The following is a 16,146-nucleotide window of genomic DNA, read 5'->3' as shown; positions in this document are numbered from 1 at the left end:
TGGATCGATGGTGCTGCATGACCTTTGACCCAGCACAGTGAGGGATCTGGGCAAGCAATCCAGCCATCCTAGTCTAAGCTGCAATGACATGACAGTGAAATGCTCAACACACACACACACACACACACACACTTTTGTCCAACTTAAACTGTGCCTAAAAACATACACAAAACCAACACCTGCCAGCTTTGGAAGACGAGGTGTTACAATCCAAACGGTTTTGTGATTTTGAGACCAGAATGATGTAAAGTGTGTTCACCAACTGCACTTTGACCTCTGACATTCTGTGCAGACACTGAACACACTCCTTCATATTACATCACTGGACTGGTTCTCTTCAGCAGCTCCCAGTCAAAGCAAGAGCAAGTTTAAATAAGGGCTGAGAGGCACAGCCCCCACGGTCTGAGTGACAGATCAATATTGGAAATGAACTGAGGATCAGCCTCCTAATTGTCCTGAGGTTTGCAGGCAGCAGGACAACCTGAGCGTTATCGAGGGGCCGCCCAGACCCAGCGGGCCGCCAAACCACCACACAGTGCACCAAACACAAGCACTTTGGAACTTCTTGCCAACGAAGCAAACATTTGCTGCACTGAAAAAACCGAACAGAACATCTTCACAATAAACCTGTACGTCCGCTTCACTGTGTATTGCGTTTCATAAGACCGGTCGTCAGAGACGGCGGATGAGCGGATCAGCTGTAATGCAGGAGATGGAGGTCTTTCCCCAGCATTGAGTCTGCGCCCCCCACCTCCATCCACACCCCCACCCAGCAGCCAGAGGTGAACAGAGGGGGTACTCTGATCGAAGTTGATAATGAAAAACTCTTAATCTCCTCCATCCCACAGGCCCAAATCTTTAAGTCCCGCTGTAGACGGCCAGAGCGCCTCCCTCCTCCCACACACAGCAGCATTGTGGGAGTATTGATCCTGCGGCCCAGGACTCTTTTGATACCTGGTGTCTGCAGCAGGCCGCCCGGATGGGAGGGGACGGGTGGGGGCCACGCGGGTAAACACAGGGGCCTGGGGACAGGGCCACACAATGGAGCTCTCGCCGGCCCCGGACCTTTTTGTTCTGTTTTGTTTTCCAGCCAAACAGCTGCTGGTGTTAAAAGGGGGATGGCGGGCAGGCATCTGCCCAACGGGGACGGAGGACGGCATAAACACACAGGCATGTAGCAGGGACATGAGACACGCTGGGGACAAACACGAGACACGCTGGGGAGAAACAGCAGCCATCACAGACTGACAACATGCGCTCAGAGGACATGGTTTTTATTAGAAGGAAAGTCACCAAAACAGTTGACTCCCGCTCAAATAATATCAGGAATAATATTAGTGGCACATGAAAAAAGACAGTAAAGTGATATCTGATTTAAATTATTTAATAGAAAACAAAATTAGATACAAAACGGCTTTGATACAGCATATTTACAGCCCATGGTACTAGAGTTAAACCATGATTTAATAATAATAACATACTGTTTTACAGAAACAGTGATCAGAAAGTTAATATTGGTCTTGATAATGGATGAACAGTGATTTGGTGCCAGTGAGTCGGCTTGCAGAGAGTGTGTGTGAGAGTGTGTGTGCTGAGCTAGCATCTTCTGTCCTATGCCATTCTCAGGCTGTGGTTATCTAACAAAAATGGAAAAAACTCAAATCAGGCACCTCTCATCCAGCCAGAAGATGTTATCATCTTCCTACCATCCGTCTCACCTAGGCAAACAAAACCTGGTCCTCATAGTAAAACCTAGTCATCCTAAAACCTGGCCGGTTCTAAAGGATCTCTCGATCGTCTGTCCTGGTCGCAGGTCTGTAAACAACAACATGGAACACAAGTACTACCTGTAGATCAGCCAGCACTGACTGCCTTCATCATCATCGTTGTCAGTCAGGAAAGGCGCCGAGATCTTACCAAACCACAGGAGAGTAAAACGACAAACACCTTTTACATAAACTAGCTACACGTGTCAGTAAATGTATTCCAGCACACGGACCCTTAAGCCGGTGCAACGTCATCACTACACATCATAGTAGTAAGCAGATTTGTGGATCTAATACTGTAGCGGACATCTCATGCGGTCTCATCTAATGCTCCAACACTAGACTCCATGTTTCCCAGCAGTGGGACGAAGTCTTTAGGCAGCAATCGTGGTTCATGTCCTGCGGTCTCCATGGCTGAATGGCTCCGCCCCCCTGGAGGGCTGAAGTCCAGCGTCGTGCGCCACTCAAGGCTGCTTCAACCAATAGTCAGACAGGTCTGGTCCATGTGATGACATCATCACAACTGCTCTGCAGGTGCGGATGGTGGTGGGTTGTTCTTCAACATGTATGGGGTACCACGGGATGTAAAATAAATAATACACTGAGTCAACAAAAAGCGCAATTTTTGACTGCAAGTCATACCCTTTGACAATCTTGTTTCAAGATAGAATGCATTGAGAGAACCTGCCTGAAGAGGGCGCTGTTGGGCATAGCAGACTTTGACATGCATTAGGTGGACAGGTTGTTTGTAACAAACTACGCCCACCACCGCCCCCCAGCCTGATAGACAGATGCGGAGTCTTCCCCTCTTTCTGTCCTTCTTTGCTTCTTTCTTTCGTTCTTTCTCTCCCCTCACTGAAACAGTTCCATTAAGGTGGGACTCAATGGTGAATTTAGGCTGAGCACAGCGGCGTGAGACTCTTCCCTCGAGCTCACCCTCACTCATCCTTTATCATCCTCTCTCTCTCTCTCTCTCTCTCGCCTCTCACTCAGAGGTCAGAGGTCATCTCTTGACCTTCGCATCCTCTTTGATCTTCCACATCATGAGCTCCATGCAAGCAGCAGCATCTTCACTGGAGTCGTGACCCTCCACTAGAGAGGAGAGAGAAAACATCAGACTCGGGGCACACACACACACACACACACACACACACACACACACAGGCACACACTACAGATACACACGCACACACACACACACTCATGCATGCACTCACACACACACACTACAGATACACCCACACGCACTTACGCACAGACTCACGCACACACACTCACACAATCTACCCATCACTCCTGCACTCTCTATAAGGTACATCAACATTACAGCTGCATTTTACAGTGTTCACAGGGTGGGGGAGAGAGGGGGTAGGAGAGAGAGGGGGTAGGGGACAGAGGGGGTAGGGGAGACGTCCTCACCGTTGTCCTGGATGATGCGCTTGAGGTAGTCGGCCATGAGGTTGCGCAGGGCGCGTTTGTAGGGTAAACCCAGACGGTGGGGGAAGACGATGGCCGTGTCCACCACTGTGCTGTGGAGCAGCTGGGGAGGGGCGGGGCTACAGGTTAGCAGCCACTCAGGACATGGCACGGCCAAATCACGTGTGTGTGTGTGTGTGTTACCTTAAGGGCAAAGAGGTCACTTTCTAGGCTGTGGCCGATCAGGATGGACTCTGAACTCAACATGTTGAGGAGCACAGCCTGAACGTCACGGAGTCTCATTGTAGCGTTCTCCAGATCCTCCTCCGTGACACCTGAAAACCTGGATACACACACAGGTGTGTTCATGAGGAGCGCACACACACGCACACACACACACACACACACACGCTCCTGAAACCGCACCGTGTGTTGTAGTCCACCACTGTGCTCTCCGGCTTCACGAACGTGTCGTAAACCACTTTAAGGCTGGAGTCGATGACCGTCACCCTGGTCAGCTCGAGGCCCTGCTTTGTGTAGCACTAGAGAGGGGGACAACCATTTATGCTACATGACACTTCCTAGTCCACTGTGTGTGTGTGTGAACTCCTTTCTCACCATTTCGCAGTCTAGAGCATAGACGCCCCCGTTACCATCGGGTGGTAACGGTTTGTTGAAGGTCTTTACGTAGCCGTCTAAAGAGTCCTTGCGGCCATCTTGTACATGTTGCTGTGGAAATAAATGGCAATAATAATGCAGACAAAATGCAAACACACTTCTAAACTACATTCATTCACAATGTAGCAGAAACACATTCACATTCAATCCAAACTATATTAGGTCAATAATCGAACCTCGTACACAATGTAGCAGAAACACATTCACTCTAGCCAAACTGAATTCATCTTCTACACAAATCATATTCACAGTGATGTGATTCTGTCAGGAGATGTTTAAGAATGGCAACAAGATATCCAATCAATAACCTCAGAGAGAGAGAGAGAGAGAGAGAGAGAGAGAGAGGGAGAGAGAGGGAAAGAGGGAGCGAGAGAGAGCTAGAGAGAGGGAGAGATGGCAGTGTTGAAGATACTGGCTCAGTGAGGGGTGGGTCTTACTTTCACCACCTGACACCCCGGGGAGCCCACAGCACCAGAACAGCAACTGTACTGAGTCTCCCAACCTCCTGGTACTGCAGTGAATATACACACAAACACAACACAGCTTAACAATCACTAATGCCTGTTCCCTGCAGAACAGACACACACACACACACACACACACACAGACACATCACACACCCCTGTATCGGCGTAGTCGGCCCCAGTGGTGGCTACACTCCTCTTTACGGACACAGTTGCCATTTGCATTGATTTTGTACTCAGCTCCACAGCGGCAGCAGACCTTAGAGAAGGCTGAGGACACAAGCACACGTCAGTTAGCACCCAGCAGGCTACATTAAAGGTCTGTCAGTGAGCTGTTTAAAAGGGGCCAATATGAGTGACACTGGTATGAGGAAATATGGGTTCAGTGTTCAGTGCAACATCGAGAATTTTGCCACCTGGTGGAGGAAATATTTAATTCCATGTAGACCAAGGTGACGTCTGAATTGGTGGAAGATTATATTAATCTGACTTCAGAGACAAAGGTTAATGTCTGAGCAGAGTTACTTGACATCTATCTGACTTTAATAAATGAAAAAGGTGTGTGGGGTGTTAAAATGTTCTAGCGAAAGCTCCTACGGTCGACGTTTTTCTTCTCAGGGACGTTGTAGAGCATCGCGTGGCCCAGGCGATCGGGGTGAGGTCGAGGGTAACTGTGTTCCTGCAGCTGTTCCTCAGTCAGCACGTAGGCCTTCAGCTTCCAGTAGAGAGACGCACCTGAAACAAAGCCAAAAACCACACACACACACAAGACCTCAACACACACAATCTATCCAAAATGAAACCGCCCTGGGGGACTGTTCCAGGACTTCTTCCTCTCAAGTTCTTCTCTGAGGAGCTCGTGTTGAAGAACCTGTAAGAGCACATGGCTTACCTTGGAGGTCCACATTCTGGTGCTTGCCCATGCGGTTGATGGTGTAACTGGTGGTGGCCGCCAGACGTCCGCCCAGAACTCCCTCATGAGACTGCGCCCTCCTGTTTATTGGCGTGGGTGTCTTCTCTGAGGAACAGAAGCACAGACAAACTTTACACCTTCTTATTGACTGTAGGACGTCGTAGAGTAAGGTGTTGTACTGGTTATTGACTGTAGGACGTCGTAGAGTAAGGTGTTGTACTGGTTATTGACTGTAGGACGTCGTAGAGTAAGGTGTTGTACTGGTTATTGACTGTAGGACGTCGTAGAGTAAGGTGTTGTACTGGTTATTGACTGTAGGACGTCGTAGAGTAAGGTGGTGTACTGGTTATTGACTGTAGGACGTCGTAGAGTAAGGTGTTGTACTGGTTATTGACTGCAGGACGTCGTAGAGTAAGGTGTTGTACTGGTTATTGACTGTAGGAGTATGTTAGGGTGGAGGTGGCGTACTGGTGGAGGGGGAGGCGGGTGCCCCACTCTTGTTGCGGAGTTTCTTCAGGGTGTTCACAGCAACATTCAAGTAGATGTTTTTACTATTGCTGCGTTCATACACCAGCTTCTCCTCATCCAGGGCCTGGGAATGAACACGAACACGAACACACACATACATACACATACACACACACATACACAAAATGAGCAGGAGAAAATGCACATCTTAATCATAAAATCAAACAAAAATTTGTACTTGCATACACTGATTAAATCAATAGATTTTTATTTATTAATAAATGGATGTTTTGAAATGTTTACCTTTTCTGAAGTAAATAAAATAAACATGATATATGAATCAGTATTACGAGGCAAAATGACATAAAAAACTACAACAAATTAACAGTATTTTCAGCGCAGAAAGTCAGCAATTCACAGCCAGATTTAGAAACAATTCAGATTCCCAACTCAACCATGTCACTCGTGACAGTGTCAACAACCTTGCATCTTCCCAACGAAACCCCACGCACCGTCTGAAAAGCGATCTCCTCCGAGGGGCAGAACTTCAGACACTCGTCGATGAAGACGTTGAGGTACCGCTGACGGATGTTGGTGGGAACTTTCGCTCCAAACTCGGCGGGAACGACTGGCCGTTTCATAGTGGAGCTCTGTGTGTGGAGAAGGAAATGATAGAATGACAACCACACCTGAGAGTAATGACTCACAGGAATCCTGAACTACGATATTAGTCTGGACTGAATCTAAGTGAGTAAGTGTAACCCAGTGTTAAGTAATGGCTGAGTAATGGCGCTGATGGTGAGGTTAGCAGTAACTGCTCCTGCAGGGCTGGTCTTGCGCTCTCTGTGACAGTGCAGCGGTACCTTCAGGGTCGGCATGTGAGCTACTCTCTTCTGCGCTGTAGTGAACGTGGTCTTGGACAGCATGGAGGCAGACGTGTGGGCTTTGACCGACGTAGGATCGGGTACAGCACTGTTGGGTGATAACACTCCACGCACAGGCTGATGCACCTTGGACAAACCTGCAACACACGTGTACACACACACGTAGATTATCAACAAACCAATTATATTTGAATAAATCATTTTGCAGTTAATAAATATGTTTCATTTTCTTTCAAGACCACTGGAGAAATATACTGGAGATAATGGAGATATATACTGGAGAAATGTTTTATATTTTTTGATTATTTGGTTCATTTTATATTTAGAAAAACATTTGAAATATTATTACTAGTCTGGAGAAGACGTGCGATAAAGATTTCGATTTCATTAAGATTTCGTATTCTTTAGGATTTTTTTGTACCAGGTTTTGCAGAGATTAAGGCGGGATTTGGGCGGTGCATCACCCTTCGCTTTTCCCCTGGGAAGGCGCGGCTTGGGGCGGGGTTTGGGGCGGGGCCGGGCCCCGGGGCCATGGCCACACTCTTAGCAGCAGCGGCGAGTTCTGCGGCCTGTTGCCGGGCGATCTGCATGCGCTGGTAGCACATCTCTTGCGCGGTCATCCTCCGCTGTGGCCGGGGCAGCGTGTTGCGCGAGGTCTCCGCCTGAACAAGGGCCAGCACCATCAGGCAGCCAATCAGTGACCACAAAGACAAGGTCCAGCACCCATCAGGCAATCAGCGACCACAAAGACAAGGTCCAGCACCAATCAGTAACCACGAAGACATGCTGATTTGCATTCATGCGTTCAGATCTGTGTAAGTGTATTGTTGTGTTTGCTACCCGCTTCTAAATACTCTGAAGTGTAAGTGTGTCGAAGGCTGAATGCAGCCACCCTACCCGGGGTTCGAACCCAGGTCCGACAGGAGGAGAATGGGGGCTCTGGCCGCCGGACCAAAGAACCAACTCCTTGGCAGAAGCAGCCAGAGCCCCCATTTACCCATCCTAGGTGATGATCTGGTCCCAGTAAGTGTGCAGTGCTGGGAGAGGAGGCCGTGCATCCACTCACTGCTCCTTTGGCTTTGAAATGCGAGACCCGCTTCTTCTGGCCAGGGAACAGTGTGGTTAAAGTGCTCTGGGTGTCCTCATCTTCCCCCTCCTCCTTGGGTGGCTGAACACACACACACACACACACACACACACACACACACACACACACACACACACACACACACACACACACACACACACACTGTAAGAACAAAACTGAAACCACTGCAAGAGAGTAAAAGCAAAACTTCCCTTCAATGTTTCAAATTTCAGTTTCCACACTGCCCTTCAGTGAAGCATATACAAAACTGGCCAAGCTACATGCGTCCACCTGTTTATCTGTTCTCACACACACACACACACACACACACACACACACACACACACACACACACACACACACACACACACACACACACACACACACCGCCCATGGGTGTGCAGCAGATAGCAGAGCCACAACCACACCGTACTACAGACTCATCAGCCTGAACGACCCCTCCATGACCTCCCCAGCTACTGCAGTACCTGTTTAGCTTGTCTCCCTTTGTCTTCTGTTTTAACATCCTTGGACTCATTAAAGATTCGTAGACACTCCTCCATGGGGTCGGAGTCGTAGTCCGCATCCACCACCAGGGCGGCGAAGTCCGCATCAGCGCCATCATCATCGTCATCCTTCCTTTCACATCCAGACGCGTCTTCATCCTCCGCCGAAGAGGCCGCGGCATCAGAACCTTTCCTGAGGTGGTTGAGCAGACCACTTCGTTTGAACGCCGAGGCGGACTTCCTCACAATGCGATCATCCTCCTCCTCCTCTTCCTCCTCTTCTGGGCTCTCATCTCCGAAGAGGACGGCGTGACTCAGTGAGTGGGGCGTGGCCTTCTTCGTCTTCTCCTTCACCCCTCCCTCCCCCAGGGAAGAGCTGCTCCTCTTGACTTTACTGCTGACGCTGCTGCCCAATTTGGCTCGCACGGCACTCTCCAACATTCCGTTCCTTGGCTCTTTGCACTTGCCGGACTCTTTCCTCCTTTGATCAGTCTTCTCTGTTTTCAGCTTCTTAGCGTCCCCGCTCCCTCGCTCCTTGCCTCCTCTTTCCTTCTCCGTCCTCTTGTTCTTCCACTCCTTCCCGTCTTTGCCCGCTCTCTCAGAGTGCCTCTCCGTGGCTTTCACCTTTTCGTCGGTAGTCTTTCGGTGACTCTTCTCCTTCCTTGCACTGTCCTGACTTGGTTTCTTCAAGAGCTTCTCCACTCTGTCACTTCCTGTCTTCACTTTGAGGCTGTCACTCTTCTTCCCAGAATCCTTGTTCTCCTTCTTCGGCTTTTCTGATTGGCCGGTCTTTGCGCGGCCACTGTGCCCACCTAGCTTTTTTTCGAGCGGCTTGCCATTCGCCGTTTGCTCACCGTCATCGGACTCCGTGCTCTCTGCTCTGGGCCTCCGCGCTGCTGCCGGCTGCCTGCCTGCACCCCCACCCACCCCACCCGCACCACCCATCACCCTCCTGCCGGACTCCTCCATGGAGCTTGTGCTACTCTTCCTCCGCTTCAGCCGGTTCACGGGCGTCGGTCTGTACTCCGTTCCGGAGTTTTCCCCGTCAGACTCCGTGAAGCTGGCCGTGTACTTCGGGCGTTCTGGCGGCGGGGGCCGCGCCTTCTTTGGCGTGGGCTCGTATTCCTTGTCCACCCCCTGCTGTTCGCTCACACTGGAACGAGCCCGCTTCCTGCCCTCTGCGTCCGCCCCCACGCCCGCGAGCTCTTTCCCCCCCTTACTGCCTGGCTTTGCGGAGAAGTTGGAGAGCGGATCGTACTCCATGTCTGTGGAAGGCCGGGAATTGTCGAGCGTGTATTTACACTTGGGGCTGGTAGGGGGGTTTCGAGACGTCAAAGCAGGAGCGGTCTTCTTCAGCCCAGGCTTGGAGACAGCCGTGGGTACGTACTCCATGGAATTAGCAGGGCTGCTGCTGGTGTCCGAGTCCAGGGTGTACTTACTAGAGCGCGGGGTGGGGTTGTAGTCATCCGCCTGGCCCATCTGATAACTCCCCGGATCGTAAGCTGTGTGGGCCAACGCGGCAGCACTGGCCTGTCTCTTTTGACCTGCTTTAGTAGAGCCCGGGCCGAGCTCGTACACCTGCTCCCCGATCCGAGACAGCTTCTGCTTGTCCTTCTCCATTTCACAACGCACAGCTGCGATGGCCCGATTGACCAGCTCCAACTCCATGGTCCCCAAATCCACGGCTGGACCCGTTGACGGATCTGATGAAGACTCCGCATTGCAATTCTCTGCTGGTCTAACCACCTCAGGGCTAAATGGGTCATAGCCTTGGTCTGCATGAAGTGACATACAAATAAAATGAGAGAATAGTTTTTTTCTTTGACAAGGTGATTATCAGCTATCAAGAACTGCTTCGCATCATAATAGACTACATAACATCATTATGTACATAACTACATAACAATACATCAATAGACTTGCTTGGCTTTCGGCAAGGAAACATGCAAGCAATTTAGCTGAACAGAAAAAACTAATTTAAAAGTACAGACACACAGAGCTGATGTTGAAGAGAATGACACACAAGTTTCCAGTGAAGAAACATTTGTATAAAGCTGTCTGATCTTCTACCAATAATGTTGTCCAAACGTTCAACATTAAAAGAAATTACAATAAAAAAAAACAATTAGATGTTTAATGTGATGTCCAAGATACATCCCATTTAGATTAAAACAAATATTCAGCTCTCTTCAACAGCAATAAGTACTCACAAAGTCAGTCACTTAGGAGAAGGTGTACTGAATTAATTTAGTGAAACCTTGAACCCTAGTCAATAATAAGAGTTGCAAACTACTAATACCCTCAATAAACTGTTAGTTCTAGATACACAATGCATAAAGAAAAATATACTTTTGATAAAGCTACCTGGCTATTCTGTGAGGGGAAATAAAAGACTATTAGCATATATGATGGTAGGAAAAAGCTAGTGAAAGAATCTGTTACGGGTAACCCAACTACACAAAACCCAGTCCAGTTCCTTTATGGAAGTGATGTTGAAATGGGCTTCTGGTTTCATGGACTGGGTGTAAAAACGTTTGAGATTACTGAACAAAACAGACGCTGATCAAAAAATGCTATAGGCCTAACAGAGATGTCAATGTTTTAGACCGACTGATTAAAAAAAACACTGAATAAAAATGAAACCTTGATATCCCCTAAGTGCGACAATTCTCCGCAGTTAATGTAGCGAGATAACCAACCAGCCGGCTGTCCTGTAATACACTTAATCACACAAGGGTGCAGGAAAAGTGTCCTTCACCGTTTGGGTTGGCGAAACCGTCTTTAGCGTTTCTAGTGTCGTGCGGTCCCACAGATGCCCGCCTTTGTTTGCTGTGTCTGAAGTGACAGTACGGTCTGCTGCAGCCGAGCCCCCCGTTACTACTCTCGGCGTAAAACGGGCAATCAATCCCACGGAAGAACCCGGTGGACCTCAGCATGGTCACGCCACAACCTTTTCATAACCCCACTCAGCCGAAACGGTCCTACTGGGGCTTAAACGTGGTTGCCGTTCTACTTTGAGATGTTAATCTTCTAACGGCCCGTCTATTTCCACTTTCCTGCCGTCGAACAACAAAAGCTTCCTAGTGTGCCGCCATGTTGTTTTGGCGAGACAGGAAGGCCCCGCGCGGCGCCTTTACTACGTCACATAGCACGCGGAGCTGCTCGCCTGCGCGAGGCGATCTGCAGGATGCGCGTTATTGCAGAATGGGGGACAGGTTGGTAATATTGCCTACAAACGTGGAGATGATACGCGTGTGGTTATCAACGTTGTGCACCACTAATCGTAGTCGTTGACAAAATAGTGCATTACTGCCACAAGCGCGTGAAGTGTTCATCTATGTATACTGTGGTGTTCAGGTGACATTAAACGCACGCGATTGTGAGTGTGTGAAGTTTATTGGTGATGCTTCTGGCGTCTTGGAAATTGCTCATAGGATATGTTGTATCGCTTCCACACACAAAACACAAGAGCACAAACTTTATTTCAAGGCATGTTTTCCATACCGAACAAAACAAGGCATATAAAAAAACATGCTTTTGAAACTACTCCTCTGCTCGTGACTTTTGTGAAGGATGGCGACGTGCAGACACGAAACCACTTGGGTAGACGCGTCGCTTTTCTCCATTCGGTTTTGTGCGTAGATTTGGAGAAAGCAGAACCTCACGCGGATCTCACCGACACGTTGCACGTACTGTTCACTGATCGAACCAAAGGAGCCGCGACCAGCCACGTTGGATTTCACGTCGAAGTGCTCATGTCATTTTCCAAACTGGAGGTCCATTGCAGTGCTTACAAATCGATGTAATTCAACCAAATTAGCATGTTTTATATGGCGGCATCAAACAACTTACAGCAGTTCCTTCGAAACCAAATGCACCGAATTTCATAGAATTGTATCGTTTTGCTTTCGATACCGATTATCTTGTGTGAGTAACTTCTCCACGAGGCTTTCTTGTCGAATCAGATTGGACTGCTCCTCGCATTCAGTGAACCGTAACCCCGTAAAAATATAACCAAATCAGCTACAATATAAATACGTAAATGTTTACACTTATGAAATTGTTCAAGCTACGAACATATTAAATAGGAGCCGAGTCTAAACAACACGGTGTGGCTGTTTAACGCAACTCCGTTGGTAAAGTTTTTGAGTCCTACCATAAGCGATAATTAGGTGTTCTCTGCTGGTAGAGTTCAAGCGGAATACGGACACAAAATGTCAGTAAACACCCTACAGTCCAGACACCTGCTTGAGCGAGATTAAGTTTAGTTGGATCTGTTTTAGTTAATAAAAACAAACGCTACTGAAAATGTCGTTTTTATAAAGTTCTACACACCTGTTCCAGGTTACGGTGTAATTGACAGGGGTGTGTCCAATAGACCAACGTAGTGTGTGATTTATTACACCCAGAACTTATGGAGTGATTTTTGTTTCAATAGTTCCACAAAAGCAAAAGTAAATCCAAGAGCAGAAAGTATATGTTATGAATGCAAAACAGAAAAAAATATATCAAAAGTATATATTTTTTATATAATTGGTTATTTGAAACTTATTTTCGTTTGCATTTTGACAAGTTTTTGGTTCCATTGTTTTTGTTTTTTTGGATTTTCCCAGTAAGGTCTTTTGCTTCTGGAATCTCTCTTTGCTTCTGGTTCGTTTTTTGCTTCTGACTTTTGGAACACATTTCACGTGTGGGAGGGTCTTAGATGAAGGCGTTCCTCTGCAATCTCCATTGGTCACTGATTCCGGACTGACACAGAGCTCTGAGACCGCCTCTGGGACCAAGCCACGCCCACCCCACCAGCTCCCTAGCGTTTTCAAACATGGCGGAACGCGGTGGTTCTGTTTCACAGTAGCATGTAAACTAAGTTTTACCATAAAAGTTTATACAAAGGTTATAATTAATTGGTAAATGGTCTGTAGATATTGCAAATGTACACTGTATAATAACTACATTAAGCATGGCAGTTAATATTTAGCATACTTCACCAGCGCGAGCTTTTTAAAATTTTAGTGAACTGGATGCAGGCATGAAAATCTGTCACCTTGCGGCGAAATTCGCCGTTTTGAAGTTTTCATATTTTGCGGTAAAACAAACTCTTATGAAAAATAGGTAGATAGTAAAATAAGAAACAAGATTTTTTTGTAGTTCTAAATGATGAACCCTGGTATTTTTATTCTAATTTTTGCCCCTGATGTTATTTATTGGTTCATTAAGATGTAATGGTTTTGACTGAGCCATCTGGAATGGCGAAAGCGGCTCGCGTTTACGGATCTGGCTCCATATATTGACAAGACAGGTCAATATTTTTCAGCGCGACATTACCGTGAGAGAAGTCAACAGGGAAGAGCGTGTTTAAAGCTAGCCTTTAAATTATTTTTAATTTAATCGCTGCTGTAGCTTCTGTCACCGTTTTGCTACATTCACAATAGTAGCGACTAGTTACTCGCTCCTCCTGGATCATTCGCTAGCGTCCCCGCGGGTCTAAAGTGAGAAGGAAACTAATCCGCACTCTGCGTTTCAATGGACTACTCTTCTTACTCCCACCCCTCCAAGTTAAAATCTTTTTGTTTTTATCTCTGAGTCGGACAGTGTCTGAATGTCATGTCTGACATGTATTGTGTTTAGTATCTCTATGTTCAATGGTTCAATGAATATTGTTCACTTCTTAATAAAATATGGACAGCACAAGATGCATGTGATGTGTGTTTGTGTGTGGTACCTGCAGAACACTGAAAAACAGTGAGTGAACAAAGCTGGTTGTATATAGGGTGGCCACTTTTCAGTATTGCTTTAATTTTGGTATTTTTTACTATTATGGATTTTACTATATTTGGCATCACCTCTCGTACACCAGCTGCCCCCCACCCCCCGTCCGTCGCCATACCAGATATTGCAAATACTCATATTTCTTCCACACATCAATGTTCTCTCCATCCAGTTCACTAAAATTTTTAAAAGCTCGTGCTGGTGAGCATGCTTAATGTAGTTATTATACAGTGTACATTTGCAATATCTACAGACCATTTACCAATTAATTATAACCTTTGTATAAACTTTTATGGTAAAACTTAGTTTACATGCTACTGTGAAACAGAACCACCGCGTTCCGCCATGTTTGAAAACGCTGGGAGGCTGGTGGGGTGGGCGTGGCTTGGTCCCAGAGGCGGTCTCAGAGCTCTGTGTCAGTCCGGAATCAGTGACCAATGGAGATTGCAGAGGAACGCCTTCATCTAAGACCCTCCCACACGTGAAATGTGTTCCAAAAGTCAGAAGCAAAAAACGAACCAGAAGCAAAGAGAGATTCCAGAAGCAAAAGACCTTACTGGGAAAATCCAAAAAAACAAAAACAATGGAACCAAAAACTTGTCAAAATGCAAACGAAAATAAGTTTCAAATAACCAATTATATAAAAAATATATACTTTTGATATATATTTTTCTGTTTTGCATTCATAACATATACTTTCTGCTCTTGGATTTACTTTTGCTTTTGTGGAACTATTGAAACAAAAATCACACCATAAAGAACTCTCTGAAAACGAACAAAAACGGAGGCGAGCAGAGGTTCCTATATAATTCCATAAAAGAATATGAAACAGTGTTTTTGGACGACTATTTGGAATATTGTAAGAATAAGAATATTAGATTTAGTGAAAATATTATTTAGGCCTATATGTAAATGCGAACATGCACTTCATGGAAATGTTGGTGAATACTACAGCAATATTATTCTTTGAACAGTCATGTTTAGACGGGTCTTCATGACTGATCCCTGTCTTGAATGCAATATAAGAGCAAATCTTTTGCTCAGATTGACCTTCATTCCTTTAGCCTAGACCTCAAAGCAGTCCAATTATTCCTATTACTTACTTTTTATGTGTAAAAACATGTTTGCATCATATTTACTGACCTGCTGAAAGTCTTTTGAGTGTATTAATATATGCATGTAAGTTTAGTGTATTATGAATACATGTAAGTTTAGTGTATTAATAAATACATGTAAGTTTAGTGTATTAATGAATACGTGTAAGGTTAGTGTATTATGAATACATGTCATTTTAGTGTATTAATAAATACATGTAAGTAATTCTGGATAAGAACATATTAAAGTGTAAATTAATGGAAGCCAATAGCCAGTTGTTTATTACAGCCAATCAGCCCACATGGTTCTGAGGACTCGTGTCTGGACATGTGACGTGATGCAGGTGAGGTCTGAACTAGGGCTGTCGCGGTGTAAGAATTTCCACTGCGGTAAATTAACGGTGCTCCACACCGCGATATGCGGTATTATCGCCATTTTTGTTGTTTTCACAAACATATCCTGATTTAAGTGCTATTATAAACACGTTTTTATTGCAGTTGTTATTAAGAATATTATATTTTTATAACAAAGCCGACACAGTTGTAGGACAAATTAAACAGTCCTTATTGTTAAATGCAGAGCACGTAAGGCTAATGACGCGCAATAAGAACGCTCCTTTACTCTTTCATGGAAACAAAGTCCAGCTTATAGCCTACGATTGATCTGCGCTGTGCAAAGAAGGCAAAAAAAAAACTTGAGCACATGAGATCAGAATTCGTTTAAAAAAAAGAAGGAAAACGAAACCCTTCCTTTAGTAATAAAGTCTAGGTTTAGTCCGGCGTTATCATGTCCTTGTTACGTGCTAGGAAACCAACATGTTCACCTTATGTGGTTTCAGAGAGGATCTAAGTGGGGTAACAATGTTTCCGGCAGCACTAAAAACTCTCTCTGGTGGTGTGGGCGTTGCACAAATACACATGTACTTGCGGGACACTTTAGAAAGCAGAGGAAATCTAACCTGGTTGTCGCGCCACCAGGCGATGGGATCTGCGTTAGGGCTCGTGCAGGTAGCTCGAGCTCGGCATGTGCGCTAGCTCTCTTAGTTTCCCCGTTTCACAACAACCTTTCGCGCACAGATTTTGCATATTGCCTCGTCTAAA

The 16,146-nt window shown here is 46.3% G+C and overlaps 1 protein-coding gene across 1 annotated transcript; it reads right to left on the bottom strand.

The window, feature by feature from the left end:
• Positions 1–1,368: 1,368 nt before the first annotated feature.
• Positions 1,369–11,299, bottom strand: rexo1 (REX1, RNA exonuclease 1 homolog). Its single transcript, XM_077004249.1, has 16 exons — positions 10,941–11,299; positions 8,165–9,957; positions 7,656–7,757; positions 7,011–7,251; positions 6,569–6,726; positions 6,218–6,355; positions 5,706–5,829; positions 5,217–5,342; positions 4,922–5,059; positions 4,481–4,594; positions 4,298–4,371; positions 3,801–3,911; positions 3,609–3,724; positions 3,387–3,525; positions 3,186–3,306; positions 1,369–2,858 (listed from the first exon to the last, which is right to left on the bottom strand). The coding sequence occupies exons 1-16, from the start codon at positions 11,116–11,118 to the stop codon at positions 2,770–2,772; spliced, it is 3,762 nt and encodes a 1,253-aa protein (XP_076860364.1). The 5' UTR covers positions 11,119–11,299; the 3' UTR covers positions 1,369–2,769.
• Between the last annotated feature and the right edge of the window lie 4,847 nt (positions 11,300–16,146).

The sequence above is a fragment of the Brachyhypopomus gauderio genome, chromosome 4 (genome assembly GCF_052324685.1).
Source record: "Brachyhypopomus gauderio isolate BG-103 chromosome 4, BGAUD_0.2, whole genome shotgun sequence".
In the NCBI taxonomy this organism is placed as follows: domain Eukaryota; kingdom Metazoa; phylum Chordata; class Actinopteri; order Gymnotiformes; family Hypopomidae; genus Brachyhypopomus; species Brachyhypopomus gauderio.
Note: the sequence above shows the minus strand (reverse complement) of the source record. Positions and strands in the feature narration are given on the sequence as shown.

Bases quoted from the DNA above. Each gene is read 5' to 3' on its own strand.
- rexo1 (XM_077004249.1), bottom strand. From the start codon at position 11,118: ATGCTGAGGTCCACCGGGTTCTTCCGTGGGATTGATTGCCCGTTTTAC. The intron at 7,252-7,655 runs GTGAGTGGATGC...GCCCTTGTTCAG, and splicing joins ATTTCAAAGCCAAAGGAGCA to GCGGAGACCTCGCGCAACAC. The intron at 5,060-5,216 runs GTAAGCCATGTG...GCTTTGTTTCAG, and splicing joins CCAGAATGTGGACCTCCAAG to GTGCGTCTCTCTACTGGAAG.